Source organism: Hydra viridissima, unplaced genomic scaffold, assembly GCF_058129835.1.
Source record: "Hydra viridissima isolate aposymbiotic clone 2 unplaced genomic scaffold, HvirCarnegie_v1 scaffold_1, whole genome shotgun sequence".
Lineage (NCBI taxonomy): Eukaryota > Metazoa > Cnidaria > Hydrozoa > Anthoathecata > Hydridae > Hydra > Hydra viridissima.
This window is the reverse complement of record NW_028324300.1, coordinates 10533046-10552772: the sequence shown is the minus strand read 5'-3', so window position 1 is coordinate 10552772 and position 19727 is coordinate 10533046. Positions and strand designations below refer to the sequence as shown.

The window sequence follows — 19727 nt, the reverse complement described above, 5'->3', positions numbered from 1 at the left end:
CCCCCTTTTCTTTTTTTTTTGCAATTATTTTTTTTAGCTTCAAACCAGTATTGGCACTATAAGAAAATTTTTTTTTCAGAATAAAGTGGTATGCCTGGTATAAACATATGTTGTCTGCCTTTAGGAAAAAAAAAATTTTAATTTTCACAATAGTCATTTATTTTAATAGAAAAATCTAAAAGTATATAAAAAAAGTGGTCTTAATGCCCTCCTTTGCCCTACACACTAATAGAACGTTTATTGAGTTATATTGTATAATAGAATATACTGAGGACGGCAAACACAACATTTATCCTTTAACAATTAAACCTTGCCCCTTCCTAAACAAACTATCCCCAAGATTCTCTCTTTCCTAACCAATTATCCCCAGACCATCAACCTTGGTCCCAACCTACATAATACAACATTCTACATATCCATAGACCCAAACCCTCACTAATCCTGAACCTTGCTACAACTGCACACTACAAACAACTAACAAATATTAATTCACTTAATTTATGAAAAAAATAATAATAATAATACAACTGCCTGCTTATGTGTTAACTCTAAGATAATTTATTACTTTCAACTCGGACAAGTGGGATTTGATATTTTCTTTAAAAAATTTCTAAAACAATAATTTAAATGTAAACATGTCGTTGTCGAAATTTTTATTACAAGTCCACTTATTCATTGTCTCATACACCTATTTACACTTAGTAAAAATAATATACCGTTAGAAAGTTTTATTTATAAACTGTACCCCTAACCTATATGTGTGTGTATGAGTGTGTGTGTGTGTGTGTGTGTGTGTGTGTGTTTATAATAACCATAAAAACACTATATATATATCTATAAAATATACCAGTTAGCTTAGCAGAAGTAGAAACAATTCTATAAGAAACATTAACAAAAAACTTATTGTTAAACCTTCCACACACTTATCATTTATGAAACATCACTACTAGAAAAGGCGGGTTCTGGGACAAAACCATTTTTGCTTCCCGTTTAGAGTTTTTTTGATAATTGAGGGGTGTGAAAATGTTTCGCTCTCCGTTTTGTATTTTTTGGTGATTTATGGGGTGTGAAAATGTTTTGATGCCCATTTTGATTTTTTTGGTGAGGGGTGTGTTTTTTCATGAGAAAAGTATCCATGAAAAAATTAATGGGTGTAAAGGTGTTGAAATCGTTCGCGAAGTTATGCGTAATAAAAGACTTGTCCGAGAAGAAGGTAGAAGCTTCCGGATTGTCCGACTTGTGCGTCGCCGGAGTTGAGAGTGACGACGAGTCTTCTTCCGGCTGCGACGCTGGGCATGGAATCGGCTTCTCCGAAATTTCTGTAAAAGGAAATGGTGGTGGTGGAACCGATGGAAGCAGTGGATTGATACAGAAGTCCCGTCGATTTGTTGTTGAATGAAGTTAAGTTTGATCCGTTCCACGAAGACAAGTAAAAATCTTCCAGTCCGGATGAGGAAAAGAAGCATGTGCTGTCACCGTCGTAACCAGGAAAGTAGGTGTAATTGTTGGTGTTGTATGGATTCCAAGGAGTGAGAACGGTTCCGTTTCCTGGAGGCAGATTTCCATCGTACATTCTGACTCTGGATTCCCACCAGTTTCCAGAAGCGCCGATGATGTGCACCCTGATGTATTTCAACGAGACGCCATTTCCTTTTCCGTTGGTGTTCATCAAAACGTATTCGCTGCCATAAGTGGTGTTCATATATCGAAACGACTTGCAGTACAGCTTGAAAAGAGGGATGGAAGCAGGAATGGAAGCAAGTGTGGAGATGAACGGCTGAATCCAATACGTGATGGCTGTGGCATTTCTGTTGACGAGTTGAATGGAGACATCGTTTCTGAAAGGCATGTCCAACGTGAAATATCCTCCCAAGGAAGTAGTGTTAAACATGTTGCATCCCTGCAAAGAGTTGGCGTAAAAAGCTCCTCCCAAAGGTGAAAAAAGCAAATCGGTGGCAAGACCAGTTGCGTCCACTCCGATTCCGTCGGTCACCTCAATGTAGTTCCCCACATTGATTTCTCCGTCAGTGAAGATTCGAATAAAAACTTGTCCGGGAATATTGGTTCCAGAGGTGCTGTATAAAGCCAGCCACAACCTTCTCAGCACTCCTGATTTTCCGGAAAACGCAAACACAGGAGAAGTGGTTAACGCTGCCACTGTCTGAGACTTGAAACCTAAACTGGTGAAACTCGAGCTTGGAACGACACTGGTCAAACTCGATTTTTGAAGCAACAAGTCGACGTAACTTTTTGTCGCTCCGTCTTGCGCGCTTGACGGGTCGAGTACATTGATCAATTTGTGAGAATTCAAATCCAAGTCCGCGGTTCCCACAGTAGTTGACGCATGCGTGTCAACGTAATTTTTTGTGGCTGAATCTGAAGCGGAAACAGGCTCGGCCAAATTGGTTAATTTGCGAGAAGTCATGTTGATGTCGACGTATGAAATATTGTTGTAAGAGACTTTGGTGTCGACGTAGCTTTTTGTCGCTGCGTCTTTTAAATTGGTTGGATCGGAAACGTTGATCAATTTGTGAGAGTTCATGTCGATGATTCCAGTGATCGTGCTTGTCCCGTCTGTTTTAACGCACAGACTTGAGCTGACATCGACGTAATTTTTTGTCGCGGCGTCATGAAGAGCTGTCGGCTCATTCAAATTGATCGCTTTGTGAAAATTCAAATCCAAGTCTGCAGCTCCAATCACCGTTCCTCCTCCTGTCGAATGCGTGTCCACGTAAGTTTTTGTGGCAGCGTCGTGAGAGTTGGTTGGTTCTGCCAGGTTGATGATTTTTTGAGAGTTAAAATCAATGTCAGCAGTGATGGTGCTGGATCCGTCCGTTTTGATAAAAACGTTGCTTGCTGAGTCTGTTGCAAGATTGTCGAGATAAACGCTGAACTCGTTTCTGTTGAATTTGTCAATCATTTTTTTAAAGGGTGAAAATTTTTTTCAGATCCTTCAGATCCGTGATCACCAAAGGGTATTGACAATGTCTTGATAGCTGTTGAGAATGTCTTGAAAGCTGTTTCCTTCATCCAATTTTTTCAGGACGTAAAGACACAAGTGACCACAATAAGACGTGTTTCCAAATTGGACCCTTTCGCTGTTGTAAAAGACAGGGCTTTTCAGATATTGAACCAATTCAACGAGAGGGGGTTGACCGTAAGAATCAAAACTGCATTTCTTATCACCGTCTTTGAACCAACACACCCAATGAAACCCTCCGGTGCTCGAATCCCCCGTGTTGATGATCCCGCATTCTTTTTTTCTCGGTTTTTTCGGCAATATGTCTCCGACAAAAACTCCCCGGAAGCTTTTTATTTTCAGTTTTTTTGCTGCTTCCATCAATTGAAAGTCGGACAAAGCCTTGTTCGGCAAAATGACTCCTTCCACATTGATCATTTTGTTCATTTTTTTATTTTGTTAATTTTTTTTGTCTTTTTTCCCGCATTTTTTTGTCACTTACCTTTTTTCCCGCATTTTTTGTCACTTACCTGAAATTTCTTTGTTTTCCTCGATTATCTTTCTGCACTCTGCATCGTGTTCTTCCTCGGGTCTTTTTTTGTAATGTCCATAAGCCAACGTGTGGATGCCATCTTCCAAAATGATCCTTTTGTCGTCGGCGGCGCTGAGAGAGGTTTTGTTGATCTCTTCAGTGTAAATGTCGTGAAAACGAGATCGGATGACGTTCATTTTGTTCATCTGTTCTTTTTTGGTTTCGAGACATTTTTTGTAATCGTCGTGGGTGATGTATTTTTCGACGACATATGTTTTCACCCCTTTGCATTTTTTGCATTTTTTTTCTTGTTTTTCTTGATGTATTTTGTAAGAGTACAATTTTGACCTGAGACCGACAAACTCTTCAATCTGTTTTCCTCCGGTTTCGTCTTTGAACATCCCAATGACCTTTTTGTTTAAACCCACTTTGAAACCAACGTTTTGAATGGCTGGATGGATTTTGCTGAAATCGCTCGTGTCGAATTTGCTTTCCACATCGTCGGCAATGTCTTTGTAAAAATCGTCAGTTTTGATTTCATAAACCAGCGAGTCCGTGTCCGTCATCAACAGCTTTGCTTTGCCGGGATATTTTTTTTTTTTGATGTAATCGTAATGGAACTCAAACATCAAAGTTTTGCTCAAATCCAAAATGGTCATCCCCAAATAAATCGGTTTGTTGTAAAAAATTTTTGTCCTTTTCATGTGAACGGCAATCAAGTTTTCGTCGAAAATCGTGTGTCGTTCGTAATTGGGTTTGGAGGAAAATTTCACGGCTTTTTCCCTTTTTGTGGCCAGTCTCACGTCCACTCGCTTTTCGATGTTTTCCATGGTTTTTCCAAACACCGAATTGTTCATCAGCTTGAAAAATTCCTTCTCAGATTCGCTGGTTGCTTTTGTTCTCAATTCTGTGTTGAGGTCAATGTAAGGTTTCAACCAATCCCGTTGCTCAAATTTTATTCCTCGGTGCACCTTTGAAATTTTCATTCCCAATCGTTCATACAATTTCAGGTTTTCGCAGTGGAGAACGTAATTTTTTTTGTCGTTTAAATTTGGAACGAGCTTATCCACTTTTCCGATTTTCATTCTCTCGGGGGCCAACGGATAATCGTTGTGTTCATCGTGAAGGCTTTCCGGATAATCCAAATCAACCTCCAAAACGCACGGAACCGTTCTCCAATCGGACAGTTCGTCTTCTGTCATCCATTCGAATCCTCCAACGGGAAGAGGTTTGCACATGGCCCATCCGTACAGGTTGTTGGCGTCCAAGTATTGAATGAATTTTGATGGTTGGCTTGGATCGAACGAGTCGCCCATGTATTTGTTGTTCGATTTTCCATGTCGATTGGAGATCATGCTGATCCCTCCGCGTGTTCCTTTTTGGATCATTCGAAGCATGTCGGGGTCGCTCAACAACTCCAATTTTATTTTTGTCAGTTTCAAACAAGCGTCCCATGCCAACCCGGGAGATGTGAAATACCAGGCTGGGTCGAGCTTGCAATATTTAATGCAAATGTCACTGAAATTTTCAAAGACGTCCGCCAGAATCAAAACGTCAGACACGTTGTACAAATCATGATATTCTCTGAACGTTTTGCATCCAAACACGTTCCAAACTTTCTGCGCATGCGCGTAATCTTCGTCACTTATTTCCTTGTGGTTGAGTTCTGAGAAAAACGCTTCTTTTGGAGGCAATTGCGTTTCTTGAAATTTTTCGAATCCATCCACCCAACCGTAAGGGTAAACACCTTTTTTTCGAAGCAAATCGAATTTTTCTCCTTCAAAATATTTTGAGAGGTTTTTGAACTCTTCCGGCTTTAAATTTTTCGACAAAGTGTCCAAACTGTAGGAAAGGAATTTAAAGCTGTCGATGAACCTCAATTCAATTTTTTTGTCTTTTGGTTTTCCGTCTTTCCCGATGTACTCTCCAACTTTTATTTTTTTCGAGAAGCTGATGTATTTTTCCTCGTTGCATGGGATGCAGGTTATTTCTCCTCCCAATTTTTTGATGAACAAATGGCTGTCGTAACATGACAGATTGTGAAAAACGACAGGAATAAATTTTGGGACTTTGCATTTTAAATTGCATTCGTTGTGGGCCGCTCCTCGATATTTTCCAGTGAAATGACAGTGGTAGCGCACTTTTTCTGCATCGAGAATTTTTTCTTCACAAATGTGACAAACGGTTGCGGCTTTGAAATTATTTTCATCGTCCTTTGTGAAAAAAATATTTTTTTTCTCAATTTTTCCAAAGACTTTTTTTATTGCTTTTTCCAAGCTGTTGACAAAATATTCACCAATGTCATCGTCCTCGCTTTCCGACTCTGAAATTGTTGGACCTCTGTTGTAAATGGTTTCGTCAAAACATTTGATGTAAAAGGCAAATGAACTCGGAACGTGTCTTTGAAACTTTTTGGTGTAAGACTGGTCTGGGTTCTGTTCGCGCGAGTCCATCGGTTTGACAAAGCTTTCAAAATCTGCGTAAACGATGAATGGAACCCTCATCGACCTTTCCATGTGCTCAAATTTCATGAACGAATTTTTTGGAGGAAGATCCATTCGAACCGCGCTGTGCTCTCTGCAATAGGTTGAATGCTTTGAAAGATCTTCCTCGCTTTTCATCCCCTGCAAGCAGTTTCTGCAAAAATATTTTTTCACGTTTTTTTTGGATGCTTGGGAGGAGATGAGTCGACTCAGATTTTTGACCAGGCAATAATGGTTCGTTTTTTCGTCTGAAATGAGCATCAAATCGATTTCATGCTTTCTGTTCAAGCACTTCGATATTTGCAAAGGGTAGATGTATTTTTTTTTGCAACCGAAAACGTTGACGCTGATTTTCTGTTTTTTTCAAATTTTTTGATTTGGTCGAGCTTAACCGGAAAATCGATCCCTTCCCAATTCAACGCTTTCGATTTTTCAATCAAGTCTTTGTCAATTCTTTCACCGTGTTTTTCTTTCATGTTCAACGCTCTGGTGACGCACCACTTGAAACATTCGTTGTCTTCGTTCTCCATGTTGATGATTGCTTTTTTGTTTGCCAAAAAGTCGTCGAGAGGGATGTACGACCGACCACCGATGGGTCTGTAGTCAATCAAGTTGATGTCCATTTTCAAGATGGCTGACACAGTGCAATTCGAGCCCATTTTGTTGTATTTTTCCATGTTTTCCAGGATCTCCTCTTTTGCTTTTTCATAAAACTCTCCCAAATCCGTCGACTCCAAAATGATTCCCGCTTTTGACAAAAAAGGAACGATTCGATGCACCTCCTCTCCTGTAGTGAGGCTGACGCTCTCCATATCGATTGTCAAAACAAGGCTCGCTTTTTTGTTTTTATTCTCTTGAAGAATCTTTATCGCTCCGTCTTTCGCCAAATTCAAAAAGGCAGAAGAATCCTTTTGGTTTCCTTTGACTTGATGCGAAAATTGTTTGGCAACACGTCTAAGCGCGTGATCGGTCAATTGAAAATGAATGAGGGGTTTGTAAACTGCATTGCGCACAATTGATTTGAGGACTGTTGTTTTGAGAGAGTCGACTTTTTTTTTCACTTCGTTCCCCACATTGCTCAATGTTCTTTTCACCGCCTCTGGAACGTATGGATCAACGAGAGCATTTATTTTGTTGAAACCGTTGTAAACAGTCGTTGCAATTTTTGAAAGCCAACCAGGTCTTGGAGCAGGAACAGGTTTTGGAGTAATGACGTTTGTTGAATCGACAACAGGTGTGTCAAGGATGGATGGTTCAGTTCCTATCACTCGATTTTGCAAGCGAGCAGGACCGAACGATATCAAGTCGTTGGAAACAGGTCTCGGTGCAGGCAAAGGTATCTCCTCAGTCGTGCGTCTACGATCTACATGTTGAGGAGCAGGACAATACCCAATGATGGGCTTTGTTGTTTTTATTGCCTCAACGAGCTGTTCCCTGGTCATTTTTGTGTAACCTTTTATCGCTCGTTCCTTGGCTTCACTTCGCGATTTTGTCAGAGATTTCTCTTTGACTTTTTTCTCTTTGACAGTTTTGCTTTCCATTTTTTTATTCTCAAGAAAACTGTTTAGCTCAAATTCAATTTTTTCGGTCTTGCTGATTTTTTTGGTCTTTCTGATTTTTTCGGACTCGCCGATTTTTCGCATTTTGTTTTCCATTTTTATTACATCAAGAAATTTTTTTTTCAAAATCAATTTTTTCAATTCTTTTTTCTGAGAATTGAAAAATTTTTTTTTCATTTTTTGGACTTGGAGTTTTTTTTCTGTTTTCGAGCTTTTCTGAATTTAAAATCTCAATCTTGATCCCATCCTCCACTTTTCCATCTCGACGCTCCAAATATCCCCAGCCATGTCCAGTCTTTTTCATTGCTTCGTAAAGGGATCTGTATTCAACCACCTCACCTGTTTCGATGTTGGTCGTTTTCACAGACACAGGTTTTTTTCGAATTGAACCAAGCCTCTCGTATTTTGGGTCGATCAGTTTTTTCACATTTTCCGTTTTCACATTTTCTTTTTTCGGTCGACCCACCGGTCTGAACTCTTTAGCACCTTCCAAAAGCAAATCTTTGCTCACAAGATTGTTCTCAACCGCAATCATCAGCAAAGTCAACAAATTGTTTGAGGTTTTTGAGACACCATTTTCTCTCAGCAAATTTTTCAGATAATTTTTTGTGATCCTCATGTTTTTTTTGAAAAGAAAAATTTTTTTTTAAATCATTTTTTTTGTCAAGAATCTCATGACGCTTAATAAACGGCGTTCATGTTGTTTCCGTCTGAAGAAAATTGGATCAATTTGTCGGAAATGATCACTGCGAAAATAACGGTGTTGTCTGGCACAGCCGTTCTGAATTTCAGGTTGACAACCAATTCAGCCATTTCAGAAACAATTATTTCCTTTTGCTTGCTGATGTCGACAAAAAACAACGGAAACAAATTTTTGTATTCAAGCAGAGTCAAACCTGATTGACAAACAAGCTCGTTTGTGCCATAATATTTTTCTTCAAAAGTGAACGCATCGGAATGAGCCATGACCATTTTCTTTTCTCCAAAATTCAAGTCGTAATTGTAGTTCGGATATTTGATCCCATTGACGGTCACGAAAAAATTGTTGACGTCACAATAATCGAACACGGCTGAATTTGCGGTTTGACTGGAACCTCTGTTTGTCTGAAGACCAAACACGATAAATCTCGGAACGCTTTTGTCTGTGATCCTTCCAAGGGTCCAAGTGAATTCTGTGAGACCTGCTGGAATGGCTTGCCTTTCGACTTTGTTTGCTTTGTAAGCAACAGGAACGGTGATTTTCTTTGACATCATGTTCAAAAATTCGGATTTTTTCAAAACATCAAGCTCAATCCTTGGCATAAAAAGTCGGAATTTTTTGATGTCGATCATTCCTGCAGCAACAGTTCCGGCTCTGTAAATGGCGTCATCGTATTCTTTTTTTGTAAAGGTGATCGTGTGTCTGAATCCGTAAACGACTTTGTCGTAAGTTTCGCAAAAACCAAAAATGTGCTTTAAAGGGATCCTGAACGAAAATGCGCCAATGGATGTGGTGTCTGCAAACAAGTGGTCAACAATCAACAATCAACAATCCAAGCATGGTTGTTCCCTGACCTGGATACATGACTCTTTCCACTTGCTGTCCTGATAAGTCGTAAGTGACGTCACTGAACAAATACATGATGGCGTTGTTCACCAAAGCAATGTTGTCTGCTGCTGCGTAAGCGGTTCCGTCTGCTTTTTTCAGAACCCCTTCGACGAGGATGTAAGCCTCAGACGGAAGTGTCTGCACAGACTGGCAATCAAGCTCAAAAACGATTGATCCTGAAGAATTCAAACCGAGATTCGTTGGAAGGTACTCGAAAAAATCGACTTTTTCAATTCCTGTGTCGTAGACAGGCTTTTCGTCAATTATTAATCTGTCGGTGTTGATCATTTTTTTTAAAATGAGAAAAAAAAAAAAAATCACGCAATCAAAAGACCGCTCCCCATTTTGACAAGATCTTGGATTCTTACTGCGTTCTTTTTTGTCATTTTCTTTTTAATGGACGAACCAAACATTTTTTTGTGCAGCTCTTCCATCGGATTAACAGACTCATATTGCTTTGCCGCCTCGTTCAAAATCGTGTTGAGTAATGGATTTGGCGTTCCTGTCTTGGCGTAAACTTTTTCAATCGCTTTTTTTCCTTTGTCGATGGCAACGTCTCTGGCGGTGGATATGGCCGAAGAGGCTAATTCTTTTCCGGCAGATCTGGCGGCTGTGATCGCTTCTCTTCCAATTTCGCTTGCTACTGCTTTCCTCAATAAATGAAGAGACGACTTTGATGCGTTTGAAGCGATCATTCTCCTCAAAAAATTTTTAAACGTGTCAACGATCCCTCCTCCGATGACGTTCTTTTTCAAATATCTTCTGTTGTTCACAATGAGCATTTTTTTTTTAAAGAAATTATTTTTTTCGTGTTTCACGATGAAATGTATTTTTGGATCGATCGATACTCCTCTTTGTTGATTTCCCCCTGCCTCAAAAGCTCATCACAAATGGAAACAGCTTCGTTTCTCGATGCGATATTTCCAGCATGACCAGCGGCGATGCTCAAACTTAGTCGTTGCACAAGAGCATTTGGATCGCTCGGAAGAATGATCACTCCATAACCTTTTTTTCCCCTCGTTTTTGCGTAATTTATTTCCCAAATTTTTGAAACAATCTTTTCCCACTTTTCGCTTCTCGAAGCTTTTGGAACGGTGGGTCTCCCTTCTCTCTCCATCGCATGCGTTTCAACCAGTATTTTTTCATAATTTTCCAAGTCCTCGTCTGTCACCTTTGACATACCAGGTTTTGATCTTGTGATCAATTCCCAAAAACCTAAAGTCCCCTCAAACTTTTCACCATCAATAAAGACGTCGTTTTCATCGATGGTGATTTCTTTGTTCCCAATAAACATTTTTCCTCGTTCTTTTGCGTGAATTCCAAAAACTCTGTCTGCAGAAAATTTTTTGGCGGCGTATTTAGACAAATATTCCAATGCTGTGTTTCCAACATTCATTTTTCCAAACGTTTTTTCAGCACTATTCGAACTTTCAAAAGACCTATCGCTTTCTGGAAAAGTCAAAGCCAGTGGACTTCTGTCAAACTCTTTGTATGCGATGCTTTTCATCTCGTTTTTCACTTTTTCGTTGCTCTCGATCAACGGCTGAAAAAACTTGGACAGATCAATCTGATAATTCGCATCTGAAACGTTCCGGTTGAGGCTCTCATTGTAAAGCTTCTCCCGGTTGGCCATGTATTCTTTCACAATCTCATCTCTCTTTTTCGGGTCTTGAATTTTGAAGAATTCCATTTTTGAAATGCGTAGAAAAAAAAACTTAAACACAAACGAGTTTGCGTTTGCGTTTTGCGTTCATTTTCCCTTTTTGTAAAGGTTGTTAAATGCTTGAATGGCTTCTTCTCTTCCTTTTTGGATCAACGACTCTTTGGTCAATTCGTCAATGCTGCTTTTTGCTTTTGTTCGGATTTCTTCGGCCATGGTTTTGAATTTTTGAAGCTCGCTGAGAAGCAATTCGTATTCGGAATCGCTCACAAAACCGTCCATGAGCGATTTTGAAATGTGATCGCTAATCGTGTTCAATTTTGACTCTGAAAGAACCTTTAATTTTTCTTGCTTTTCTGCCTTCAACAACATTTTCTTGTTTTGATGGTTTCCGAAAATGGACAAAGCACCCAATCCAATTGCAACCCCCTCGAATGCAATCGAAACTGGAGTGGCAACAACGGTTGACAAAAGCGCAATGCCTGTAATCCCCAAACCAATGCACAACGTTTGCAACCCATCGTCTGCGAAACGAATAATTTTTGCCACTCGATGGTACTTTTTACTCAAAGCCATTCTCTTCACTTTTTCATCCTCCATTTCTTTTTGGATCTCACTGATCTTTTGAAGACGGTAAGCGTCATCGGATGGTGCTGTTGGAAGAGTTGGATAAATTTTTTCTGTGTTTTTCATTATCTCCATCTTTTTAACAAAGACAGATTTTTTTTTTTAATTCGAATCGATGTGATTAATTTTGCAAAGCTTTTCGCCTTTTTTGACAATGACATCATTGGTGCTGTTGTTGCTCACATCCAAAATGACGTCATCCACAGACTCTGAAAAAATCACATCGTTTTTGAAGAAGTTCAATTGGTCACTTATTTTGTTCATCAAAGTGACGACAGCGATTCCTCTGTCAAAACTCAGCCCAACGGACAACGATATTGTCGTCAGAGAAAGAGCTGAAAATTTAATGTCCTTCTGAGCAAAAATTTCATGGTGACCTTTTACGTCATAACAATTTGGATGATCCAAATTTTTTTTTGCCACGACAATATTTTGCGATGTCTTTTTTTGCAGGTTTTTGATTGTCTCCACCAGATTTTCAAGCTCTTTGATCCTATCCACCAAATTTTCCAAATTTTTGGTCCGGTTCGACTCTTTGAATTTTTCCAACTCTTTTATCCTGCCATCCATGTGCTCCAAATACATTTTCGAGATGTCCAGGTTCGAGTCAACGTGCTTATCTGCTGAGGCGGCATTCTTGTACATCTTGTGAGGGGCATGCATTTTTAATATGAAAAGAAAATGTTTTTAACTCATTTTTTTTTTCTTTTTTTTCGTGTTTTCACATCTCTTCGTCAGATTCCATTTTTTTTCGTGTTTTCACATTTCTTCGTCAGATTCCATTTCACCCAAATCCAAATCGTTACCCATGATGCTTTGAACTGAAGACGCATTTTTTGCAATGACCACTTCTGGAACTCTAACCTGAATGGACTCGATCTGCGCTCCAACAAAAACACCTTCGATTCTCAAAGAGGCGACGACGTCGCACTTTTTCCGAACATATTCCAAAGGATACACATTCACCAGCTCTTTCGCTTTCTTTTTTAAAAACAAAGAAGACACTTCAATTCCTTTCTCGTTTTTCTTTGTGAGCAATTTTCCGAAAAAAATGGGCGATGCATTCGGATTATCGGATTTCATTTTGAAAATGGACAAGTCCTCTGTCATTATTTTCTTTGTTCTCCCTCCCTTTTTCAAAGTGGGAGTCATTTCCTTGACTTTTTCGCGAAGAAATTTTGATACCTTTTCGGTCACCTCGATAAACTTTTTTTCTTTTTCGCTCATTCCTTTTTTCTCGTCGAAACCGAGAAAGGACATGGAATATCCCTCCAGCTCTTTCGTTCCAAAATTGCGGTTCTCAAACACACCCAGAGAAAACAAAACGGGTGTCCTCAAAATGAAAGGTGCTTTCCCAGAGGGGTACTCATAAAAGAGCGGAATCTTTTGGTATTGAACGGGCCTGGTTGCGGAATAAACCTCTCCAACCGACAATTTGCACTCGTCAAAATTCTCAATCGTCACGAAATTCATCTTTTTTATATGGAAAGAAAATTTTTTTTAACTCGTTTTTTTCAGACGGATCAATTCGTCATTTTCAACCCATGAGTTGAACGAGTCTGGATATCCTTTCCATTTGACCAGTGATTTGCTTTTTGTTCGGTGAACGATTTTTTCAATCCTGAATATGCTCTGATCAGTCTTTTGCATCTCCTGCTTGTAAAAAGTTCCTTGAATGTCTTCACCGTTGGCGTCAGTGATTTTGTACGTGGGCGGATCCGTTCGCTGAACTTTGGACACTGTGAAAACCTCCTCGGTCCATCTCGGAGTGTACCCTTTTTCAAAATGAGTCTTCTTTTTTGTTATCCTCACTTGATCACCTATTGAAAATTTCGGCTCTGGTCTTTCTTTTGGCATCTTTCCATTCAGGTTCGCCCATACAATATTTTTGTTCTTTTCCTCGCTGGCTTCAATTGGTGTCATTTTGATGGACGAGTGCTTTGTGCTGTTGTAATTTTTCACCATTTCGTCCAAAACGTCAATGTATCGATTGGTGCTGTTGGCTGAAAAATATTTGAACATTTTTTCTTTCATCGTTCTGTTCCATCGCTCGACGACACAGCTTTTTTCCTCGTTTTCAGTGGAATATAATTGAACACCCAGCGATCTCACGTGCTTGTTGTGAAATTCTTTTCCTTTGTCCACCCACATTTTGACACATTTTCTCTCACCAAAAATCTTTTTCAACGCTTCAGCCACTTCAAGTCCGGTTTTGCTTTTCAACGGAACGATCCATCCATACTTTGAAAACACGTCGATCACCATGAGCAAGTATTTGACGCCATTGTTGAACTTTGAAAACGATTGCATGTCAACCAAATCAGCAGCCCATATTTCGTCGATGTCGTTCACAAACACTTTTCTTTTTTTAAAATGACGAATGACCGGTTTGTGAAGCTGATCCGTCCATTTCAGTGGAATTTTTTTTTTTTGCAGAGACACCCAATCCGAATTTGGCTTTGGCTTTGATGATGGGTGCGATAAGCTTTCTTTCGTTTATTTCTTTTTGAGTGGGGTTTGGATTGGAGTTCATTTCTTCAAGCATCATTTGATCCGCCAAATTTCTGCTTTGAACGTCGGTCAAATATTTATATGCCAAATCGTGATGATATGCCGCATTGTCCACTCTGTCTACCGGTTTGCTCCACTCCTAATACATGTCGGTGGATGTGAGCCTTTTGTCCAGGTTTGTGCCAGGCCCTGCAAAATTCATTCCTGGAACATGCATCTCTCCTGGAAATTTTGCCCACGGAAGCTTTTTGAAAAATTGTTGATCGATTCGACCAAGTCACCACCTTTTGCCGTCGAAGAAACAAACTGGCATTTGGTCGTTCCACAAGAATCACATGTTCCTTTGATCATGGTTCTGTTGTTTTTTGAGACCTCGTTTCTCAAATGGATCGTTTCTGTTTTCCTTTTGCATTTGACACAATACATTTTTTTTTCAAACAAAAAAAAAATGGAAGTGACCGATTTGTCATGGAATATTGGGAAAAGCAAAAGAGACAACAACCCGCTTTTACCGAGAAGCATTCGAGGAATCATCGTTGGAAAGTCCGGTTGCGGAAAAACAACGCTGCTTCTCAATTTGCTGCTCAAGCCTGGATGGCTGAATTATAACCACTTGCAGGTCTTTGGAAAATCTCTTTTCCAGCCCGAGTACAAAATACTCAAAAGCTCGTTCGAAAAAAATTTGCCAAAAAAGATCATCCTTGATTTGTTCAAGGTGCAAAACGAAATGGAAAAATTGAATTTAAACCCAGAATGCGTCATCAACGACCTTTCAAAAAATTTTTCCGAAACCGAGGACATGAATTGCCAATTTTTCGAAACGGCTGACGATGTTCCTGAACCTGAAGATTTTGATTCATCCAAAAACAATTTGATGATCTTTGACGACCTTCAATTGACCAAACAAAACAAGTGCGAAAAATATTACATCCGAGGAAGACACTCCAACGTCGACTGCTTCTACCTCGCTCAAAATTATTTCATGCTCCCACGACAAACGATCAGAGAAAACACCAACTTTATTTGCCTCTTTCCTCAAGACTCAAAAAACGTTGATCACATTTATCGAGACCACGTTTCGAGCGACATGAAAAAAGATGAGTTCAAAAAGTTTTGCAGACATTGCTGGTCTGAACCTCACGGATTTGCGGTGATTGATTTGTCGTCAAAAAAGCACAATGGAAAATATCGAAGCGGATTCAACGATTTTTATTTTCCGAAAGAAGCCATATGAAAAATTTTTTCGCCCATTAAAAAAAAATGTCAGGCATCATCATCGATGTGGATGGAACATCCAACATAATTCAAACAGAATTTTTGGACAAAATCGTCTTTGAAAAAGAAAAAAAATATGAGATGGCTTTTCTCGGTCTTGAGACGTACAACAGCTTTCCAAACATCACCAGCAAAAACAATTTTTTCAGGTACAGCATGACCAACGGTGCCCATTGGGAAAACGTCGACATTCCAGAAGGAAGCTACGACATCATCGACATCAACAATTATTTGCAAAAAACCGTCTCAAACACAATCAAAAATTATGCGTCTCAGAGCTCAAGTTACGTCACCACAAACAAAATCAGTTACTCCCCCGAAAACATCAAAATTGGATCCAATTCAAACACTTTGAAATCAACCATCAAACTCGGAGTAAATTATTTGATGGACCTGAACGTCGAAAACAGCATCGCCTCTCTTTTGGGCTTCACAAAAAGACAATTGGACTCCAATTCCGAATACGAGTCCGACGACATTGTCAGAATCACAAACGTCAACACGATCAGAATCGTCAACAACGTAATCGGGTCAGCATACATCAATGGCTCACAACTCAATTGCATTTACTCCTTTTACCCCTCTGTGGGTCCTGGATTCAAAATCATCGAAAGACCCACTCATTTGGTCTACCTCCCTGTCAAAGTACCAGAAATTTCCACGATGATCACACGCATTGTCGATCAAGACGGAAATCTAATCGACTTTCGCGGAGAGGACATCACGATCCGTTATCACATTCGAGAAGTGAAATAATTTTTTCCGATATTAAAAAATGAGCAATTACATTCGTGTCAAATTAAATGTGTCTCAGGGACAGATCGACAAAATAAAAAAATCAGTCATTGAAGGAAAACCCGCGAGCATCCGCATTTCACATGAAAATCTTCACGGAAACGACATTTTGCTTTTAACAGAAAGACAACACAAAAAAATTTTTGACGCTCTCAATCGAGGAGTTGGAGTCACCATAAAAATGAGCAAAACTCAATTGGAACACAACGCAAAAGTTGAAGGAGGATTTCTTGGTGCTCTTTTGCCTTTATTGGGAAGGGTTGCAGCCAAAGCAGTCCCAGTTTTTGGAAAGGCAGCTTTGGGCGGTGTCGCCTCTTCTCTCGGTTCCAATATGATCGACAAAATGTTGGGAAGTGGAATAAAATCAGAAGGAGGGTTTCTTCCTTTTCTTTTACCTTTATTGGGAGCTCTTGCACCCACTTTGATCGAAAAAATTGTCGGAAATGGTATTGGTTACCTCAAAAGCAATGGAAGAGGAATGAAAATTGCCACATACAAAGGAGACGGACTGTTTTTAACACCCTGGGTCACAGGAAGCTCAATCAAAGATGGATTATACTTCAAAAGAGACAGAAAATATGTGCCCATCTTGTCTTAATTTCTTCTCAGACCCATTCAAAAAAAAATTTTTTTTTCTTGACATAATAAAATGAACGGAAAAACGAGAATCTTGAGACATGACGACGGAAAAATCAGAAGCATAAAAACACTTAGCCCCATTGAACACTTAAGGAGCAAAGGAGTTGGATGGCGCGAAATTGAAATTTGCAGATCAATTCTCGAAGAAAAACAAGAACAAGAGCATGAACAAAGAAAAAAAGAAATTTTTCGCGAACGATTTCAACACCTTTACACCCATTAATTTTTTCATGGATACTTTTCTCATGAAAAAACACACCCCTCGCCAAAAAAATCAAAACGGGCATCAAAACATTTTCACACCCCATAAATCACCAAAAAATACAAAACGGAGAGCGAAACATTTTCACACCCCTCAATTATCAAAAAAACTCTAAACGGGAAGCAAAAATGGTTTTGTCCCAGAACCCGCCTTTTCTAGTAGTAACATCCCACAAACTACCTACTAATTAAACATCGTAGAAGCTACCTACTGAAGAAGCATCCCACAAACCACTTGGTAAAAAATATCACAAAAACTGCGTAGTAATAAAAAAAAATTAAAGAGAATGTAATTATTCTTGATATAAAAACAAATAAGTCAGCATTAAAATAAAAAACAATAAAAAAAAAAAAAAAGAAAGAAAGAAAAGAAATAAAATCAAAAAGACAAAAAATAAAACATAATTTAAAAAGAAAAAATATAATTCAATACAAATTTTTATTATTTTTATTTTTTAGAAACACATAGAGGTGCGAGTAGCCTAGTTATAGCTATAAGAGTTATTTGCCCCTACTGAGAGCAAAACGTCCCTCATAATAATATTTAAAACTATTTTTTTGTGCGTAAAGTAATACAATAGAATTTTAAATTTTCATAAATATACCTTTTTTATAAAGCTTTTGTAAAAAGCAGAAAAAATCAATTATATTACTAATATTATTTATTGAATACCATAAAATATGAAACATGAAAGTGTCGATAATTCATCGTGAATTATACTACAATTAAATTATAAGAAAATTGACATCTTCAAAAGTTATCTAGAATGAGTTACGATGTTTTTGCAATCTTTATATGATCTTTATACAGCGTTTAAACTCTTATTTTAACTTTTAGTCTACGCGGTGAATATTTCGAATAGTTTGCGGCAACGAAAAAAAAACTTGCTGTAATTATCGATTAAAATTCAAATTTAAACCAATCAAGAAGAAACACTTTATATTGAGCTCAACTTATCAACCATTTTTTTAAAAAAAAACTTTTGCGGGAAAAGTTTAAATGGAAAATTTTCAAAATCTTCAAAAAGTTACTGAGAACGTAGCGGAATGATAATTCCATTTCTTTGTTTGATTCTTAAATAATCGAGTTTACTTTGATTGACAGTATTAAAATCTCCACAGTAGTTGTATACAACTCTGGAAATGCAGCCTTGACATAGAACAGTACGATCTTTGCAAATCTCCACCATGTTTACAAAATACAAATCAGATTTGGTGGCTTGCTTATTGACATCTCCGCATAAACTACATGCTCTTTGAGTTACTCTGACGGCGCCCTTACATTCAAAGAAAACGAGTTTTGCTGTCCATACTCCATCGATAAACTGTGCATGGGCACGGTTGAATAGCTCCAGACTTAACGCAAAGTTACTCTTGTTTTTGTACTTATAATAGCTCATCACTAGTTCGTCTTCGGTCTTATTTTCCAAATTAAAATAAGAACAACGCGGAATAATGATACGTTTGGAATACGATCTTTCCCTTTTTTCGTCATGTAGTCCCGGTAAAGAATACTTTTCGTTGTTCGCCACTGCAAACGAAGCTCTTTGCACTGATTGTATCATTATTGTTATGTTTGCAAAGCTTCAGTTCAAAATTGTGCGTTATTTATAATCAAGGATTTAGATAGTTATGCAAGAAATCTTTTATTTTTGCTCTCATCGTTCATGCTAAATAGCTAAAATAAATAGTGTTCCGCTCTTTTCGAAAGGCAAATAAATCGTTATAAAGCAATTTAACCTTAGGAATTTCAAATGCGGTCGATGAACAAAATCCACAAGTTTAAACAATAACTACATTGTATTTTGCTGACTTACAGAAAGTAAAAGCTTGGCAGGAGATAGCGATAATCGGTAGGTAAGATGCTGTTATACAGTTTCATCATCTATAATGTTAGGATTAACTTTTGCCTTTAAGAACTTTTATACATCAGGTAGCCGCAATCCGTATATTTTAAATAATAGATTTAATACATTTTCGGCATACGTTTTAATAAGATCTAACCCTAAGATAGTTTAATTTTAATCTATTCATGTTACCAGTTTTTTTAAATTCATTCAAGCAGTAACAAATATAAAGATTACCTTACAAAACTGGAAAATAAAGCGAAAGCAAAGAAGAGATTTTCTTGTCGCAAACATTTGATTTGTTTTTGGAAGAAACAAAAAAACGCTCGAATGTTTCTAGGGGAGAGTTTTATTGAAATTATTAACTCTTAGAATTAAAATTATTTATTTGTTTGTTTCAAATTCCAAAAATTTTCTAAAAATATCGAAAATATCGTATAAATAAGTTTAGTTCAGTTCATTCCTTTAACAATCTTTGAAATTCTGTTAGGTGATTATCCCAACAGTTCTTGATCTCGCAATAATAAGATTACGGAGGTTCTTTTTTTGTTTTAAATAAAACACCATAAGGGAAAATCCTGCAATAATTATTTGGAGGCATTTTATCATCGCCATCTGAGCGGATGTTGGTTTAATTTTAACTTTCTCGATCATTTTTTTTAATCGCCAGGCGATATATATTCCAGTAATGAACACTTTGAAAAAAAAAATTGAAAATCTGTGTATGAATACAATTCGAGTTTTTGCAAATTAATTTTAAACCCAGCACCCAGCATCTATAATGATTTGGTCATGCATATCAAGCAAGGGTACCGGTCAATTTTACATTTTTCAAGGAACGATGAAGCAAGATCAGTTCAAGACTGTCCTGCAGACCAGACTGATTTTACAACTACAAGATTGCTTTGTTAAAGGTAATGGAATTATTTTTATGCAAAATGGTGCTTCATACCACACTGCGAAATCGATGAAAACACTCCCTGCCAGTGAG

General features: G+C 38.2%; 1 protein-coding gene across 1 annotated transcript; it reads right to left on the bottom strand.

The window, feature by feature from the left end:
* Positions 1-9935: 9935 nt before the first annotated feature.
* On the bottom strand, positions 9936-10811 carry LOC149893304 (uncharacterized). Its single transcript, XM_090095532.1, has one exon. The coding sequence runs from the start codon at positions 10809-10811 to the stop codon at positions 9936-9938; it is 876 nt and encodes a 291-aa protein (XP_089951658.1).
* Between the last annotated feature and the right edge of the window lie 8916 nt (positions 10812-19727).

Excerpts from the sequence above, each read along its gene's own strand:
- LOC149893304 (XM_090095532.1), bottom strand. The coding sequence starts at position 10,811 with ATGGAATTCTTCAAAATTCAAGACCCGAAAAAGAGAGATGAGATTGTG.